This window comes from Falco punctatus (assembly GCF_963210335.1).
Source record: "Falco punctatus genome assembly, chromosome: 8".
NCBI lineage: Eukaryota > Metazoa > Chordata > Aves > Falconiformes > Falconidae > Falco > Falco punctatus.
The window spans coordinates 22,095,413-22,115,465 of NC_137588.1; the positions used below are offsets into that span (position 1 = coordinate 22,095,413).

Consider the following 20,053-nt stretch of genomic DNA (forward strand, 5'->3'; position numbering starts at 1 on the left):
GTTTAATTATGTGGTCTGGTTCTTGGATAAAAGTGTTTTTTCATAAGAAGCTTCGATAACTTTTATGTATTTGCAGTCATTTTCATTGAACTGCTAACTTAATTAAGAAATTACTGCCACTCATTTTAAAACTATTTACATCCAGTTTGTATTGACAGGGTATCTGTCAAAGGTTGTAAACTCTTGATTATTGTTATGGGGAAAAGTTAAATGTTACAGGGTTTTTTATGCTTAAAAAAAAAAAAAAAGATAAAAAGTCAAATAGAGAAATATTTTAAAAATTACCACCAGTATGTTAGAAACAAATAGCAGATTTATGCATAACAAGTAGCTTTAAAACAGTAACATCAAAACCTGTACACAGAATGAGTGCCAAGTTCCAAAGTTGTCTACCTTCCCTTTTCTTTGACTGCTTTTCTAGTGACAGCTATAAAAAATTGTGTGACTGCCAGAGGTTGTTTACTGAAGGAAGGAGTAATAAATTTTATTGTAGGGAGAGAAAAGACTTAAGAGATTATTTGGAGTCGGTTTAGTTGTCCAATTTACATAACTACAGAGTTATGCTATCAATATTGTTTTTTGTCTTTCTGCTGACGGACAGGTAGATGAAACCATTTACAAAACAGACCAGTTTATACTGCTGTGTGGATGTACTAGTGAGGTGCTTTGGGTACTTTTAAATTACGATGAATCCTATAGGGCAATTAGCTTCTACCCACTTACTTGCAGTGTTGGCACGTCCACAGGGAAAACATTTTAGTCCTGCAAGTACAGTGAAATGTCAGGGATTATGCTTTCAGATTTCTGCAGCTCCTGAGCCAGAAGTGAAGGAATATTGATCCTAGGAGACTTGAGTTTCCAAACTCTTACCTGCATGATGAACATATATTCTTGTTAAGGACCCTCTTAATTCATGGGTGAAAAAAATCCCTCCCTCTACCCTCCTTAAAACCAAGGGATTAGTGTGTAACAATTATGAAGGTTTAGATGGTTATTGGTAGAGAGGAAAAACCCAAGAGTTTCAGTTTTAGAAACCAGAAAGTTTCCTTTTTACAAAACAAAAATGTCTCGAACAGCAGATACACTCTGGGTCCTGGGAACACTGGTGACGGTGTTTTGGAAAAAACAATCTGATGCATAATTTTGCAGAGTGAATTTTGTTAATTTAAGCTGACTTACTTTTGAGGGAAGAATGTGGTGCAAACTCCTGACCCCACGTGAACTCTGGCTGTGTCCTGCCTCAGTGGTAGGAGGTGGGCTGCATTATGCACCTTTGCACTGTGTGTCTGAGTTCCCTTCTGATGGAAACCTGTGCGTGCCAGCAGGGTCAGAGCTAGCATGTAATCAGCGTGTGTGTGGGGGGGTGGCTGGGGCGAATACAGGAGTGCGGGGCGTACCAAGCAGCACTCTTGTCCTTTAGTTGGGACTTTGCAAAGTGCATATCTGAGCGTGAGGGCTACAAGCTCCCCATACCTCTGCCCAGTAGATTCAGAGTTAGTATTTAAGTGTTTCTTTATATTTGCTACTGAAAAGGCAAGAGATAATTTGTTCATGGAACACTCACAGAAATTCAGGGCAGCCACTGGCTGGCTGCTAGATATGTTGTTTAGCAAGGTACCTCTGCTGACATTTGAAGAGTTATGCTTTGTCTTCACTGTTGACTCCAGGAGGGGAACAGCTGAAGCTGCTGTGAGCGTGACAGGGCTGTGCAGTCTGCTGAGTACTTGTCAAGAGTTATATTCAAATGTCTCGTTATTCAGTAAATTTAACAGAATCCTTATTAGGGGAAAGGAGCTGATGATTGTTAACTTTTAACAAAATGTTTGTTTCTTCCGTTGTCAAATTACCTGTGACGAGTTATCTCAGCTCATTTGCCTGTCAGTGTCAGGTATATGTCAGTATATTCTGTATAAAGCTTTTTGTCTTTGACCTTACTGTGGGCACATTAATAGTGGCCCTGGCCTGTCAGTGAGCAGTTGCACCTGAGGACTGCTGGGTTCTGCATTTTTGGGTCTGGGTTGAGGTCTAGCTGCAGCGAGCAAATTCAGCTCTGGAGAAATAGCAACTGTGGTGCAGACTAGTGCTGCTTTGTGGGCATAGCATTAGGAGTCTTCTTCTCCAGCGCCAAAGTCTTGATACTGGGACCTTATTACTCTGCTAAATTAAGGCCAGAGTCAGTCTGAGGCTGACATTCCAGTGGACTACTGACAAGGTTGTACCACACTGGGTAATGTAAGTGACAAGCTACAGAGATGCTATTTTGGGAAGACAGTAGTGTTCATCATATTAGTTAGTGCTTGAACTGTTGCTGTAATCTGTTTTGCACTAAGTCAACTGTTTTTTGTTTTGTTAGCAGAAGGGAAGTCATATGGGATACCTTCATAAAACCCTGAAAAATAAATTTCTGGTTTCATAGGATGTAAATCTGGAGGCCCTCAGTCACTCATGGTCAGTCCTGGTTACAGAAGAAACTGCCTTCTGCATTCCAGCCATATGCAGCTGTGCTTATGCTGGGATCATTGCAGGGTAAATGAGCTTACAGTTAGGGCAGCTGTATATAGAGAAAGATGCTCTGGCCCCTAACTGCTTTCTTTTGTTGTAATTAATTTACTGAGTAAGTGTTTTTTGAGCATCTGAAAATAAAAATACTGCCAGTTTTGTCATTTGTAGTGGATAAAAGTGGTGTAGATGACTTGTTTTGCATCACGTGGCATTCCCTTGGGATTGTAAGGTAGTAAACAACCAATATCCTCATAGGGGTTTCTGCATTTATCCACCTCCACTGCAGATTTTAAACTATTCTGTTGATGTGTTTTGGTGAATTGATCATTAAGTCATAGAGCTGATAGAGAATGTTTATGGGATTTGTTAAAATGAACCTTAAGTTGTGAACCGTATTATTACAGAGCAAGGTAGCTACAGTATGAGGATAAAAACAATTTCCTGTGGATGCTTCATCTGCTACTATTATATAGCTTTTAAAGTGTGGCTTGATATTCAGATAAACATTGTGAACATTAGATGCCAGACTAGAAGACTCAAAGCTCAGTATAGCATCAAAAATGTTGGAAGCTTTTTCCTTTAAAATAGTTCACTTGAGGCAATCAAATTAAATAAACTGCGGTAGCTCAATGAGTTCTGGACACACTGGTTTTAGATGCTGAGAATTACTGTTTGAAAAACAAGTTCGGTACTGATGTGGGTAAAAATGTAAACACCAGCAAAATACAAGATAAATTAATTGACTGATGGGGAGGATGGAGAGGGGAGGGGAAGTAAACATGTCAAGAGAAGGCTCAGGAAGGTTTCATCTCTTCCTTGCTTTCTTTTTGCTTCATTGGAGAAGGGCCATGAGGTAAGGGGACAGTAAAAGGTGAAGATGGGAAGTGGCCCTTCCTATGTGATGGAGGCTGGCTGGGCTAGGACCTGAGGGGAGAAGGCATTTCCCTAGGGTCCTCAGGCACAAAGTAGTGGAGAGAAAACTGATGGCAGTTTCTATACTGTTGAGTTTTTGGCTGGGCAACTACCGTGGTTGCAGAGTTTGTCATGGAAGCTGACACAAACATTTAGGGCCTGATGGGCGGAAACAACTTAATATGAGGCTTGAGGGTATGGGCCAAAAGGTTTGGAGAATAGTGCCTGGAGATTTGGGACAGGGCAAAGCCTAGGGAGATGGGCAGCCTTCAACAGGAGCAAGAGGGAAAAGAAAAAAAACCCAAGTGTTCCTCTGGGTTGGGTTTTTTTCCCCCTCTTATACAGTGAGGCTGTGCTACGCCAAAAACTATCCAATTGCAGATGATAGTTTTGCATTTTTTTCCTAGTAGTATGTTCCAAAAAAGGTTAATGTTACCAATAAAAATTAAAAATTACCTTCCTAAAGGAGGAATTCTGGCAGCAGAATCAATGCATTTCAGTAATCCTCTTACTGGATGGTCAGGTTCTGTTAGCTTTCCCAAGCAGAGCAGGGCTGGACTCATGCGGTAATTGAGCAGGGAATGCCATATTAACACCAGCCTCTGTTTAGTGCAAATGCCTTGTGGTGGATGAGAAACACAACTCACATTCTGAAATAATCTTTGAAGAATCCCATGGCACTCTTTATAGAAGTGCTGGTATTTAACTCTGTTGGTCTGGATGGTTTCCAACTTGAGTTATCTGATTTTTCTGTCCTTGTATTTAATACCTTTTTGGTTTAGTAGTTTTTTCAGCGGGACTAACTTGTAAAAATATTCTCTACTGTCAGAGTTGCTTCTTTGGATACGGCAATTTCAAATTTATTTTCTGTCTTTTGCTGTATTGTGGCGTGAAGTATGTTGCCCCATGAGTGAAATTAACAGCAGTGTGTTTTAGGTAATTCCTTGCAAAGCTTTTGAAAGACTGTAGTATTAAATACTTAATACAGACCATTAGTATTTAAAAGCTCAAGTTTAATTAAGAGACTGCTTGAATTCTGCAATGAACTGAAAATATTGGTTCTCACTGTTACTTGATCTGTTGCCTTGGCACATACCTCTGACCCAGACTATCTGAGTGATCATTACATTGAAATGCTGATGCTTCGGTATCCTCAGCCTCACAGAGGAAGAGGAATCTGGGAGTGGGGAGGAATGAAATTTGTAATCCAGATTTTCTCCTGTGAGGCTGTGCACACCGTGTGTCTTGGCAGCGGACCTCAGCAGGAACTCTGCAAAGAGAGGTTTAAGGCAATTGCCTGTGATTTAGTCCTCCAATGGGACTGTTCATACAACCAGGAAAAGGGAGTAGGGAGGCATTATTACTCTTAATGTGAAATTTCCAGTCTAACCACCAAGTTGTTACAGTTACAGATTTAGGAAGGTCACTGTTGGAGGGTTTGACTATTTAGATTAATAACAGAGACATTTCATGTTAAATTAGGAGACTTGTTAATGGTTAATAGTTAAGAATTGCAAATTATCTGAAGCAATCTAAGATGGTTAAATTAGCTCCTATGACAGGAAGATAATTTACTGATGGTAATTTGGAATGTCCCAGGACCTAATTTAATACAGTTCCTGCGCACTAGATGAATTAAGCCTGTGGAAGAACAAAAGGGACAAATGGAAATTTTTTCCTTGCTGCACTGGCAAATGGGATGCTTCTGTTGTAGCATATCTTATTTAATATAGTGTGTAGAGAAAATACTAAGGGAGAGTTGTATGTAATGGCACTCTGATCTTGTAATTTACAGATAAACGTTTGTGTGCGTTGGTATTTCTTACAAAAGCATTCCTTCAGCTAATATAGCTGGTTTATCACACTTTGAAACCATGTGTCATTTGGTCATGTGTTTTCTGGAGAAATGGACAGAGAGATACAATTCAGAATGACAAGTCCAAGGAGCAGCTAGTAGCAGGTGGTTGTGTATGCTTCGCTACAGGAGAGTTGTTAGGACTTAATTGAAATGTCATTTCCTCTGCGTGCCAGAACATAGATGACGTGATATCACTCACTAGTCTGAGCTGAAGCTCAAGCGTTAATCTTCCTGCTTTCATGTAGGCTGTTTGGGTTTTTTTGGGGTTTTTTTTTGTTTGTTTGTTCGTTTTTTACGTCTTTCTTACAAAATGCATTACACTTAAAGTTACATAAGAAACTTACTTGTCTGGAGGTACCTAGCAGAGCTTCTCCTGTGTTGCTAATATTTAAGTTTGAGGCTTAGATCTTTAGGAGAAAAACCCCAACCTATAAACAAGGAAACATCTGTTCTGGCTAGAAGTAGAATGAGTTAGATAATTGGCTCAGTACCATAACACAGAGTTCTCAATTGTCTTTTTCTTTTTTGAGTTTTTCTTTTCCCTTCTAATTTTTTCAGTATCTATAAAAGAAACCAACTTTTGTCATTCAGTCCCTTTTGTAAGAAGTGCGACTGATGTGTATCCTTCACCAAGGACAGGTATTTCTCATATTTTGCTATTTAGAATGGCTTTTGTTCTCCATTGTATTTAATGATTAAATCCATAAATAAAGTCTCAGTTGCGTGGTAGATTTACAACTGGAAAGTAACAGAACTTATCTGTAGGCTGGGAATTGATTAACACACATCATAAACAAAACCATTTGTAGAATTCTTGAAATAAATGTACCTGTGATTACATGTCCTGTATTTTATTTTGCCATCACATCTAAGGCTTTGCCCTAGGAATCGGGGAGGTGTGGGGATGTGGTTACTGAACTGAATTTTATTTTCACAGAATGGAGACTTCATTTAAATAACCTGTTTAATCATGATTAAATCATGACTGAAATCAGTAAGCAAGAACCCTTGATTAAACTATTGATTCTAATCCTGCTTTCTGTTTGTACCTCTACTATTTTCTTCAAAGGTTGCTCTTCAAAAATGGTGAATCATGCATTTCTTACTCAGTTCTTAAGGATGGTTTTATGCCTTGCTGTAGTTTTATTGAAAATAAATTAAACATTTATTTTGATTATGACCTAAATAATACTCCATGCAATTGCTATACCACCACTTATTTAATAGAGCACTGGTATATTTATTTATCAAAACAATTTTTGTATGTAAGATTGATAATTATTGAGGCAAGGAATCAATATATTGTTTCCGCTTATTAAATTTAGGTTATCAGGAAGATTTGCCTGTCTAAATACTGAAATGGCAAGGAATTAGGTATTTAACCTGCACAGCTGTGGTTGTAAATTATGCAGGCAATTGCATTTGGGGATGTTGCTGATACTGAATTTTAAAATCACTAGATCTTTTTTATTCCAGTCTGACTTTGTATTGTATTATTTACAAAAGAATTAAAACAAGAAGGGGAACAAAAAACAACACAGAAACCCAAACACCACCCCCAAACTCCTTTATGTTAAAGGAAATAGTTTAAAGCTTGAATTGACCTCAGTGTTAAAAGTAACTTTAGTTGTATTATTAATGGCATGTATGTTAGTGATCAACTGTAATATGGCTTGTATTTGATAATTCAAAGTTCAGTTCTCATTAGATATTTTTCTAATAGTTCTAAAGACATTGCATTTACCTTGAGAGGCCACACTGTTTCATCTTCATCCATCTACGTTAGAGTTGCCTGTGAATGTGGTGTCATAGTACATTTGGCAGGGTTGAAACAATTTTAAATAATTCTCTCTGGCTTGGCTGCTTGTTCCGGCTTAGTGTTGTGGTTCTCTGTCTTTCTGCTTTTTACTGGTAGGGGTGTTCCTGGGACTCCATTGCATCATTATAAAGCAGGCAGGTTTTAGTTGTTGGTTTGTGACTTCTGATGTATTTTTTGGGGAAGGCAAAATTTCCACTGAACTCATTTCATGGATCCTGTTTAGCTCCACAAAGCAATTGTTGCTGCTGTAGTGAGACCAGGGAATGGCCACAAGAAGTGCACTGGGACACAGGTGGGCCAAGAGCTTAACTTATGAGCAGGCTTTGCTGGTGAAGCCTGTGTACTGCAAAGCTACTTTAAAGAAAGTTTGGCCCATGACAGGAAAACCAGATGAAACCTTTGAAGTTCTTAAAACAAAGCTTAGACTTTTTGCCATGCTTGCCACCCTTCTTGATAAGGTAGTTGGGATCTGTGAATTTTTGACAAATGATAGGCAAATTGTCATAATTTTGTGGTGGCTCAGATGTCTTTCTGGTTTGCCTACAAAGCCTCCTTTGGTTGTGACAGTGATGTGCTGATAGATCATCAGGAATGAAAACTCTGAGCCAACGGCATTGAAAAGATACGTGCATACAGGGAGTTTTTAAATCAACATATTATAAACATTCTTTGGCTTGGATAAGGGAAAAGGTGTCTCTGAGCCTTCCCTCAAAGTCTTGTTTTGTGCACTGGGGACCTACATGTCTCTTTTTTTTTTTTTTTTTTTTTTTTTTTTAAAAAAAAAGGTATTCCTGTAGAGCTTGCTGCACGTCTTTTGTCTTGATTTCATAAATGAAATTGCTTTTCTAGAGCATTATTCTGAAGTACTTGTAACCTCCTGGCAATTATCTGCCTTTTACACATTCTGATTTAAAGAACTGAAATTTTGCTTCAAGCATTGTAGCTATTTTGCGATGCTGTACTAGGAGAATTTGTCACTGGTCTAACAGGTTATAATCTCTCTGCTTGTGCACCAGGCATGCAGAAGCATACAAAGCTGGCCTTTGTGTATTTAGCTGTTAGTTGCTCTGGTGTCTCCTGTCACTCAGGCAGGTGGTGTAATGCTTCAGTCGTGCAGCTAATACTGGTTTGACTTCCTTAAACTGTGCACTAATTAATGATGTGTGGTATCAAGAAATACAGAGATCTTTCAGAACTATACTCGGAGGGGGTAAGTTAAACTATTGACAAATCCAAGAAAGGCAACTATAACCACAGTGTGCTGTAGTGTTTAACACAGTGATTGAATTACATGCATGGCAGTTGTCCTCTCCGTTATTGAAATGCTCCCACTGAATACTTCAGGGTGATCATTTTTAAGCGTTATTGATGTCATCTGTAGTTAACTCAAGTTCTTTCTAGGAACAATTCAGTTCTGGTTTTGACCAAGCATTGAGATTTTACTGGGTTATTGAATTCTCAGTATAACTGCTTGTTGTCCTTCATTGTATTTCAGTGTTAAGTTCAAAGTTAAATCTTTACCACTGCTTTTTAAAAAGCATTTGAGCTAGTTCAGGTATAATTTTAGGGAAAAAAAATCTTATGATTAGTATTGCCCTCTCTGCAGCAACAAAACTGATAGCTCTAAGTTGTTTCCACCTGCTGATAAATGAGAGCAGGTAGGAAGTATAAGCCTCAAAGAATATGTTGCAAGTGAATATTGCTTTTCACTGCCTATGCAGAGAAATGGGTCACTGAGAATTGAGGTTAAAAAAAATAAATACTCTTTGTTCAGAGTTTGCTGTTTGACTTACCTGGGAATGAATATAACAAGATAAAAAATTGAAAGGCTTATAACATTCTTTTGGTTTAGCTTCTGGCATCAGCAGCTGCAGAGAGAAGACCCTATTTAAAGACTATAGATCTATCTAAAATGTCTCTACTTCTAACACTTCTATGTCAAGGAATGAAGACCTGGGGCTGTAAATCAGTGGATGGAGAGAAAAGACTTAATGTTCATATGCCATTTCTAAAATGATAAACATGATTTTGTAGACTTGCCTGGTAGTAATTGTGTGTACCAGCTAGTTTTCTTGTGTTTCTTCTATCACACAATTTGTGCATTTTACTTAGTTTTACTATTGTATCCAATCCATTTTTACTAGATTGAAGGCACTCTAATTTCTTTTAAGTCTTAAGCAACTTGGGACTGGTCAGCTATGGATCGAACTGTTGTAAAGTCCTTTCCTGCCGGAGGAGCTGTGCGCTGCGCTAGAGCTGTGAACAGTGTTCTTGGCTGACCTAATTGTGACCATAACAATGCACCTGGTGGCTGCTTTTTGTAACGTATACATGCCTTTTCTGTATGGTAGATGGCATACAGATGGTAAATCTTTAATGGGTAACTGCTGTCTCATTCCAACAGCTGAACAACCAAATGACAGTGTTTCATTGTTACGTTGGCTGTTTTTCAGTCATGAAAGTATAATTTGGCTGTGTTTTGCTATTACTATTGCTGCTACCTCTTGAAGTATAGTGATTAACAAGTGTGTTGCATCACATCAGGGCTCTGCTCTTTACCTTAGTATACATGAAAATTAAAAGGTAGCGGCAGTGTTGTGTATATTTGAGTCCTATAACTTGATCTTGAAGCATCTTCAATATGCTTCTTCAATATGCTAAAACATATTTCTTCCAGTAATGTATATGGAGGGGGATAAGTGGTAAAGCCATGGAGTTTTTTTCAGAATCCCTGAAATAAATGGTAAAAGTGTTAATGGATTTCAAAGAACTGTATATTTCAGGACTACATTTTACCAATACAGAGCTTTTAGTCCCATTCTACTTGGTGGGAATCTGGAAGCAGGGCAGACTTCAAACGTCTATTTTGCTCCTACCAAAAGTTAACAGGAATGCCCTTCCATTTGATCTGTAATTGACCTTAAGTCATTAAAAATAAGTTGACAAGAACCATTTCTCTCCACAGTGGTGAACAGACATGATCTGCTCTTGATAGTGTGGTAATGTGCAATGGAGGAACCTGGATATTGATTAGTGAATGACAAGTGAGCATGGAAGTGTTAGAAGGGGATTTACATAACCATGTGGTGAATCCTCAGGAGGCTAATGCTTCTTTACAGTAAATGCTCTTTTCTGTTGTGTTTATGTGATCCCACAAGAGCTTTAAAGTTCTGATTCACAAAATTACTTTAATAAATAGACTTCCTTTTATTACTGCTTTGGTTCTGCTGCATGCAAAGTACCATGAATTCGGAAGAAAAAAAAGGGGGTAGTGGTGTGTGGGCAGGAAAGAAGTGAGCTGTGATTTTTGTAGGGGAAGGAGAGTTTGTGCTTTCCCTGCCCTAGCTGAATGGATAAAATACCACAGCTGAAGCATAGGAAAACTGCAAGACAAGGAAAGTAAAGGGACAGAAGTGCCACTTTGCATTTCATTTGTTTTGTGTGTTCTGTAAATACAGTTGAAACAAAGTTTTAATTAATCAAAACTGAGATTAGAAACAGGTTCTAGATATCTTCAGTAGAGGTATTTAATAGACAATACTTAAAAAGGGGTATTGCATCACTTAATCAGGATTTTCCATGAATCAGGCTCTAAAGCTTGTCACCAAGTTAATTATGCTGGGTGAAAACAAAATATCAGTAAATTATTGCCCACTGAGAAAGTAAACTCTCAGTTGTTTTCATGGAGTGGTGCTGTCTCTGTCTCTTTCATTGCTACTGTGACCAGTTTTCTCCATGTGTAATACAGGGCTTTGACTGAAAAATACACCACTTGTAGAATAAACTGTAACGCTGTAAAAGGGAACCATGTTTAACTTGCACATTATGCCTTAAGCACATGAAAGTGAAAAATGGGTGACAAGTTATTGCAAGAAGGAAGATGACCTTTTGAATCTGAATAACATTTGGTGTGGTCAAATAAATTGCAGAGATGTAGAATGAAAATTGGGTGAGTACAGCTCTGGGATGTACAACCTACCTATCACTCTGATTAGTCCACTCCATTTTAATGTGAACTGCTTTCTCTGCAGTCTAAATGAGCAAGTTATTTAAATGCTTCTGTTGTTTTATTTATACCAGTGACTGTAGTGAGGTAGTGCAAATACCATGCTGCTTGCCCTTGGTTCTTAAGCTATGATGTCTTGTTTTTTCTGTTCTAACTTGGTTTGCTTCTGCGACGTTTTCAATGTTGCTCAGATTTTCGAGGGGAAAGCATCTGTGAGACCTAAATTTTGTACAAGTGCGATGTCTGGTGTGTATTTTCAGTGTGTGTTTTTTGTCAAAGCACACTGATTTAGACTTGGCCAGCATCACTAGTCCCTGGTGGTGGGCAGAATTTGGTTCTGGTGAGAGTAGGTCTTGTAGGACTAAGGGGAGGAGAAAGGCTGGTTGGTGAAGGGTGCCATGTGGCACCATGTGTTATGTACCATTCATAATAAAGTTTCTACAGTTTTAGTTGAAGACTTAATTTATTTCTGGTTCCTGAGGAGAATATGTATTCTGCTGTTGTTGTCTTTTCCACTAGCCAGACTTGTTAGGGTTTGTCAAAACTAGCCACCGACAAACTTTTCAATTTTAGGCAGTGCGCAGTTGATGCAGATTTTTTTTTTTTTTCCTCAACATGTAGATCTGTTCTGTTGCTGAGTTATATCTAGTTGTGATCTGAAAAGTGGATGGAAGAAAAGAACGCTCTCCTGACTTTCTTCTGAGAATGATTTCTTGCTTATGATTCGGTTAATTGGACCATGGCCCTCCTCAATGCTGGTCAAGCCCTGGAAGTGCAGGGAGCGTCCCTTTTACCAGGCAACAAAGAGTGCAGGCGCTCTGGCCTCCTAACTACCCCCTGACAGAGGCAAACCAAGGACCCTTGCCAGGGCAGAGCTTGTATTTTGTAGACCATGCTATAATGCATAGCTTTTGGTTTTTCTTTATTAAAGTTTTTTTTTTTTGCTTGTTTGCGTGTTTGGGTTGGGTTTTTTAAATGTTTTCAGTTCTTGACTAGTAATGTCCTCCATGTCCAGCTGGAGCTCTGGAAAAAGAGGGTGAAAGAAGGAAGATACATATATGTGTATATATAGATACATCTTACCTTCTTCAATCTATACAGATAGAAGAAGTATATATAGAGATTGATACAGGTATATATTTCTTCTTTCATATATATATATATATAAACATATATTTCATTTTAATCATGCAGAAATATGCAAGAATAAGCGAAAGAGAAGGTAGAATTCAGAGCTGCAGCATCTGTATGTTGGAGTCTGTTAAAACAGGCGAGGAAATGGGCTAATGAGAGTGAATACTCATTGCTCCAGGAGAGCTCTATCTTTTGCTGATTCCACTAGTTAGTCCATAGAAATAGTAGAGAATGTTCCTATGCCTTGTTAGAACTGGATAACCGTAATAAAAGAAAAATGAAAAATACTAATTAAAAGAGTGGTTAGCATCCAAGATGGGTAATGTTGGTATAGAGCACCATACTTCTACATATGCTAATGGACAAGAATGGGGATGATAAGAACTAAGATTTTTGCATTGGTTCTCCATTGGAGGGATGGGAAAGGATGATTAAACAGTTGAATTAAAAAGTAGGGTATGATTAGAAAATAAAGTTTTATGCAAGAGGATGTGTTTGTGAAATGCCAGCAGAAGTGACCATTGAAATCAAAGATGTCTACAGTGTCTGTAGTGTAGTCTACACAGTGCTTGCTGTCTACACGGCATAGTGACGGAACAGGTGGTGGTGGTGAAGTGCCTGTGATTTATGGTTTCTAACTCCGTCTGAAATAAGAGAATGAAAAAATCAGGGAATCTTTCTTCTGCTGTAACTAATCAAAAGCCATAAATGGTGCAGTTTCCATGTGATGTATATGTACTCTACTGTTTCAAAAGTCAGCTTTGTTGATTACCTTTCCATTATCACCTGTGTTCTTGGACACTCGGCTCCATGTATCAGTCTCTCTAAACCACATGTGATGACTTTGTCGCTGAAGTCTGAAAATTCAGCAGACAAAACCTGCACGTTCTCACGCACATGCACAAGCCCTTCATTTGGCTCACCTTATTTGAGGATTTTTCTCTTATTTTGGGAAGGAAGAATATAGTTACTTAGCTATGGTAAAATGAATCTCATCCAGGAATACAGACTCTCCTTAAGGGCTATATGGATGGTGCTGAAGCTTGTGAGAAATACAAGCTGATGTTTCAGTTAACCCTGCATAAGAAGGGGTGGATGCATTTTTTTTGAGAGGGGCGGAGAGGGGAGTATAGTAAAAAAAGAATGAAAATATGTCGCCTGATGCATAATTAAGCTAGCTATCCCAGCATGGTTTAGACCTTAAGTTTAATTCCAGGACATTTAATTTTCCTGAATCTCACTTACATGATAGACATTCTGCCTTTAAGGACAAAAGAAAATGACATTTAATGTTTCTAATTTACAGTTGCATCATTACACAAACATGATTTCCGATTTTAATTCAACAATGTAGATCTCTTGTCAAGCGTGTGGAACACAGCTAATCGACTATAGCAGAAATTACACTATCATTAGGTAATTATTTGAAAGGCTTTGTCTTTAAATGCAAATGCCTGAAATCTCTTTCACATCTTAGGTGTTTATCAGTAGAACTATGTCAATCTAAATATCTTCATAATTTATTTTCTAATCCTGATTTTTTTGTAAATACCAGCATTGTTCAGCAAAAAAATTCCTTCAAAACAGAGCATCTTTATTTCACGTCCTGTTGAGAGGATGGTCTGAGCTTATAGGTGGGGGGCTAAGTGATGGGGTTGGCCCATGTTCTTTTTCCGGTTCTTAGAGGAAGCATTATTCCCTAGAAAATCAGATCTAGCAATCCTTGTGTGCACATCAAGTGGTCCTGATGAAAACAAAATAATAACAAAGATCTGCAAAATGCTTTCATAAAGTCTAAAGTTTTAAATTCTGAAATTTCTTTGCAAGAAAGATGTCTGCTAAAATGTCTTAGCATGGTGTGCTTTGGTGTCACCCTTGTTCAAAGCAGTTCTGTGGAATTTCTCCTGTTGGAGGTGACTATATAATGAAAAGTAATCTGCAGGAAATCAATAAACTGCAGTGTACTAAAATACACAAAAGTATTTAAAATGTACTACTTCTTAGATGGGCTGTTTTTATCCATGATGAGGTATATTATTCTGTAATGGCACAGAGCAAGAACCAAATAAGAGGTATTACAAGAGATGGCCAAAAAGTCTGAGTTTGCATTTTAAAATAGAAATAACTTTTTTACAAACACATTAGAGAAACTACAGACCATTAAGAAATGATGAAGAAGATAAAATTATTAATCACTGAGATACTAAGTGCCTTTCTTCAAATCCTATTTCTGTTTAGCAGAAATAAAGTCTGTGTGCTGCTACATGGTGACTGTAATGGATCTAAGTAAAAAGAGAACTCCAATGGAACAAATGAAACACTGCTTGGAAATTCTGCCTACAAATAAATCAACAAATCCAAACACTTGTCACCAAAATGTATCAAGGGAACTAGCAAACTAATTTGCAGTAACAGTGACACTAACTAGAACCAGAGGAGTGTCTGAAGACTGGAGAAGAGCATGGGCAGCTTTTAGGCGAGAACTCGAGTGCATCTTCTATTTAGTGGAATATATAAGGGAATCAATAATTTATGGAAATCAATAAATGTCTGGAAGGTAATGGAACCATAAACAAAAGCACTTACAGGCTTCTAGCTAATTAATCTTGCCAAACTTCCTTTGTTTTGCTTTCCTGAGTAGCAGCATACCATTAAGATGAAAGCAGCGGTGTCCTAAGTTCAAAGTAGTTCAAAGCTATTCCTCATAGCAAGGTTGGTTGGCTGAATACATATCAGCCTTCCTTGAATTTTCACCTTCACTTAAATATGCAGTTTTGACTCATTAACTTTCTATTTGGGACATTCTGCAATTTGGAGGCAAAGCAGAATACACCCCGTTTGCATCCTGCTTGAGGAAAGAGTCTGTATCAGGAGCAGCTGGTCTTTCACGTAGCTGTATCAGCCTGCGAGAAAGCTGCTGATTTTGATTAGAGTTTGTAATTACTTAGTGCCTTTTTATAGGGTGGATGTTCTACCTGCGGGAGGTCTGTGAATAGATATAATCTGAGAGCCTAATGTATTAGTTTCTAGATAGATAACTGCAAGAGTGCAAAATCTGCAGAATTACTTCTCAGCTGGTTTTAGCGTTTGACTCTGTGGAAAAAGATACGCAGGCTGGAGCAGTTCAGTATAGCTGCTAATAAGAGTAACAAGTTTCTGGTTTACTTCTGCAAAGGTGTGAGATGAGTTTTTATTCACTTGATTTGCTTCTTCAAAAGCGTGTGCAGGAAATGAGTATTTAAGTCTCAGCTGCATCCCACATTCAGTCAAAACATATTTAAGAAAAATGCTAAATTTCTGTCCAACTTCCCTTTTTTGAAAAGTGGCAGTTTTAACAGGTTTATTGTGTATAATGCATTTCAGCAAAAGGAAGTGGATTGTTGAAAGGGAACTCAGAGATAGTCATATGTGATTAATTTTTTTTTTTTTTAATTTTAAGAGAAAGCCATCCATGTTTTTCTGGGAGGTGGGAAAAAAGGACTGAGATTCATACTAATTCTCTGTTGAATAAAAATAGATAGTGCAATATTCTATATAATGGCAGCAGATTTCTACAACAGAAGTAAATGAGCCTTATAAGTCTGTATGGGGCTAGCTGCATTATCTGCAGCTTTGTATTAGTGATCTTAAACTCCTCCCATAACTCTTTATTTAGAGTAGAATTTTGGGAACCTGAAACTCCTTCAGCTTTGAAGTATTCAGTATATTCAGTAAATGAGTACTTTTCATTTTAAGCACTACATGTAGCATCCTTACTTTTCAGGGTTTGCTGTCTTGCTCTTGTCTGTATTGCCAGTCATTTTGGGTTTTGTGTTCCTGCATTTTGCTGTTTTTTGACTCTGATATTCTTACAAGTATTTAGCAAGTGTTAATAGCTGTAAGTCACAGCTGAGTATGCCTGCCTATTGGATTTAGTTTTCCCACAGCAAGACTTCACGGCCTAGTATGCTGAAATATGAGCTTGCATACGGTTTCCTTGCTGAGAAGAAGAATAATGGACTGCAAAACACATTCTGTTGCTATTAGCTTTTCAAGTGGATTGAGCTATTCATTGGAAAAAGTGTGCTACAGCAATTAAGTTTATGCTTATGCTCAGTCGACTTGCCATTTCCAAAAATGAGATGGACGTCTGTTTTGCAAAGAGGCTAATGTTTTATTGATGGTAGAAATTATTAACTAAATCTGAAGCTGGAAATGTGCTAGGAATGGAGGTTTGGAGCACAGTATGAGACTGTAAAGGAGTTCTTTAATGTAGGTATTAAGTCCCTTATGACTGTTGTACACCAAACTGGTTAAAGCACTCTTCATGGCAAACGGGAAAGCAGAAAACCTTTGGCTTTCACGCTCTCCTGTTTATGTTATGTGTAGAGACAACCTTGCTGCTGGGACAGTAGTGGTCAGTGAAAGAAACAACTCATTCCAAAACACATTTTTAAACACTGCGTCAAAAACTTCAGCATTCAATGTTTGCTAGATACTTTGTCTCTTAAACAAGCATCTCTGTATACATGGGATCTCAGATAGGGAGCTGTAAGTCCAAGTGAATATTTTGTTACTCTTGGAGGAGAAGGGGTAGACTTATGGTTCAGACTATGTTGAATGAGTAGAGTATGGTAGAGTGTCTTTTGAAGATGGAAAGCAAAATATTTATTTTACCCTTTAGGTTACCAAAGGCGGTTTTCAGCTTAAGCATGTCTGGCTTTTAGTTTTCCCAAAAATACTGCCATGAAAATGCAGTGGAGTCTCTCCAGTCTAGGAGCTTTGGGAAATCAGTGTTTTTTAAAGTTGAGGAAATTCACACTACAAAAATGCAGTTGTCAATGCCATAGGTATTCTTTGGGTGTAGGAATGGAATAGTTGTTCTGTTCTTGATTACATTTTAATGTATACACTGAATGTTTTTCAGGAACTCCAGGAAAGAGCTTAATGACATACGGTTTGAGTTTACTCCAGGCAGAGGTAAGGCTCCTTCAATTGAATTATTCTCTTATTGCTCAAAGGGTATTTCAGAAATTGATTACTGCTTATGGTTAATACAAACTACCTCTCTGGAACATTTCCTACTGTGCAGAGCTTTATATTGAATTTCACTTGAACAAGAATAGCAGATGTATGTAAATCCTAGTGGCAGGGTTGTGTAATATATAGTATATATTAGAAGACTTGATCCACAGTATACTTTATCAATTTCATGTCTTATTGAAGTGATCTATTGCAGTATATAAGGTCTTGCATAGCAATATTTATAGCTTTGGAATTTCCTTTTCACATTTGGAAAACATTGTAGGAAATGTAATATAGTAGCCATAGAAGTGTATGTGGTGATGGTGGTAATATTTATGTTTCTTCCCCTTTGTAATAAAAGAAGTTATATTAACAAGTATGAAGCATACACCATTTTTCAAATGCTGTCCTCAACTGAAAGTTGAGTTGCATCTCAGGCTTTGGTATCACCAACAGAAAGAAATTCTGGCATTGAAACTTTAAACTCTACTGCATACTTGCAGAACTGTATTGGCTTTCCAGTGCTAAGAGTTGTAAGAACTCATAAAGATAGGTTTGTTTGAAGAAAACCAAATAGTACTGCGATAAAATGCAGAGGAGGCTGATCTGTTTGGTAAGAAGATACCATCCTTGTTAAATAGCAACACTTTGAACTATGAACACATTTCATATTTCTCAGAAGTCAGTATTCACTATATTTAGAATAGTCTTCAAAGAACTTCCACCTAAAAATGAATCTAGATTGAAAGAGGTGTCTCTCTTCCTGTAAATCATAATATCTTTCATGTGCGGTAGTTCAGCGCATGCATATACTCTCTGTTGTCTGCCTGCATTTCTCATTGATTTTTGCAATGGGCAATAATGAGAGATCTCTTACTTAATTGGGCACAGAGCATCTTGGTTTAGTTGCTTGTCAAAAGAATTAGTTAAATACTTTCTAAGAAGTTATATATGCCATTTGAGAATTCTTACTTTCAGAAAATAGAGGATACACCATACCAGGACTGTTCATAGTAGTTAGTCACTGGTGCAGACAGAAGGTAGCTGTGATTCTCATCTTCAGAGCTCTCCAGAAACTGCAGCTAGCTGAGAATAAATTGTTTTTTTACTTGTGAGTGTTAAATATGCAGCTCTGTGTAACTGCCTCAAAGTATGTGCTTGCTCCATGCAGACACTTGATGTAGACGCCATATTACAGTTGAGACTTAGCTGGAATTTTGGCTTGTTCCTGCTATTTCCTACTACTTACCTCTAAGCTTTCTAAAGTCTTTATGCAGTAGCAAGTACTAGTCACAGGAACTTAGGAATTAACCCACGAGGGTACAGCAATTAATGGAAAATTGATCCAAAGCTCTGAATTGCCTGGGTCACAGTACTTAAAAGCTATTTTAAGCTTAAAGCTCGAAATAATGACTTTGTAACTGTTGCCACACTGGTTACAAACAAGAAAGCCTATATAGCATGTCTCTGTCTAGATTTGCAGAACAATGAATGGATAGAGAAAACAGTGAAAACCACACTAAAACAAAATTTATTGTCTTGGTTGTGAAGATACTGAACCTTGTAAGCTGTACAGGAAGACGTAGTTAAATAGTAGTGGCCAGGAAAGGTCTGTAGGGGGGTTGCAATGAATCAAATCATCACCTCATGCAATTTACTGTGCAGAGGGTGATAAGATAATTATCTTTTTTCCTCCTAATTAAAGATAATTTTAAATTCAAGCCTGCCTCCATGGGTGTTTTGGAACTAAAATATATTTTTGTTAAATTGCATTGGATGACTGATACTTTTTGTTGTTTTTGTGGGCTCTCATACTTATTCATTTCACCTTTTGGACAGACACAGCAGATGGCGTTTCTCAGGAGCTGTTCTCTGCAGGCTTGGTTGATGGCCATGATGTAGTTATAGGTAAATTACATTTTTGTTTGCAATTATGCTCTTGTGACAAGTTTGTGTTAAATGGATGTGAAAAATGTTTTCTCTAATGCTGCTTTTCACAAAATCCTTTCTATCCTAATTTTGCTTTCATGTATGCATAGTTCCATCAACAAGCCAATTTTGATTCCAGTCCAAGGATTGCTTTTGGAAGTCAGAACTCTTCAGTGGTTTGAGAGGGATGATAGAATACAGATCTCCTGCAGGATTATTTACAATTCAATGATTGATCATTTTTGTGCTAACTTAATTTTTTTGTTTAACAATAAAATGTTTTTTTCAGTAGGGTTTTGTAAAGTGTGCTTTGGCAGCTCTGAAGTTAGTATTCTGCTTGGGTTCATGGAAGTAGAAGCAAGCCAGAGATCAGGATTTATGGAAATTGTACCTGGAGGTATTATTTCTGTGGTTAAAAAAAGTAATCGGAAATGTTTTCTGGCTGCTGAGAGGAAAGATACTTCTCTGTTTCTCTGTTCTGTGTTCTGTCCTGTGCTTCAGTAATTCTGTAACCTTTTTTTGGGTTTGTTTTTATATGAAATTCAGTGCCTGGGAGAGATGGCTAATTTGGAAGTGGTTATTTTCCTGCAGTTCCTTCTCTACTTCTGGTTGCTCAACACCAGTAGATGCATACCAAAATCAGGAGGAGGCTAGTAGATGCTAAACGTATGAGAAGTGAATTGAGGAATACTACTAAATCAATCTTCATGCTGCAATCAAAGAAGTTCATATCAATTGGTTCAGATATCGTTACCAAACTCAATGATATGGAGAGTGTTTTAGAAATCCATGAGTTCATGTTGCTTGCCTGGCAGATAATCTAAACACGTTCTCAGTGTGTTTGTAGAGTAGGTAAAGTATTTCAGAGAGAAGCCGATACTTTTTGCTT

The 20,053-nt window shown here is 37.7% G+C and overlaps 1 protein-coding gene across 2 annotated transcripts in view; it reads left to right on the top strand.

Annotated features, from left to right (window-relative positions):
- Positions 1-20,053, top strand: part of STK39 (serine/threonine kinase 39) — a 104,427-nt gene that overhangs the window by 64,628 nt on the left and 19,746 nt on the right. For both annotated transcript variants that reach the window (XM_080398951.1, XM_080398952.1), the window contains 2 exons: positions 17,138-17,190; positions 19,075-19,143. In XM_080398951.1, coding sequence (XP_080255077.1) covers positions 17,138-17,190; positions 19,075-19,143 — 122 coding nt within the window. The remainder of the gene's footprint in view (positions 1-17,137; positions 17,191-19,074; positions 19,144-20,053) is intronic.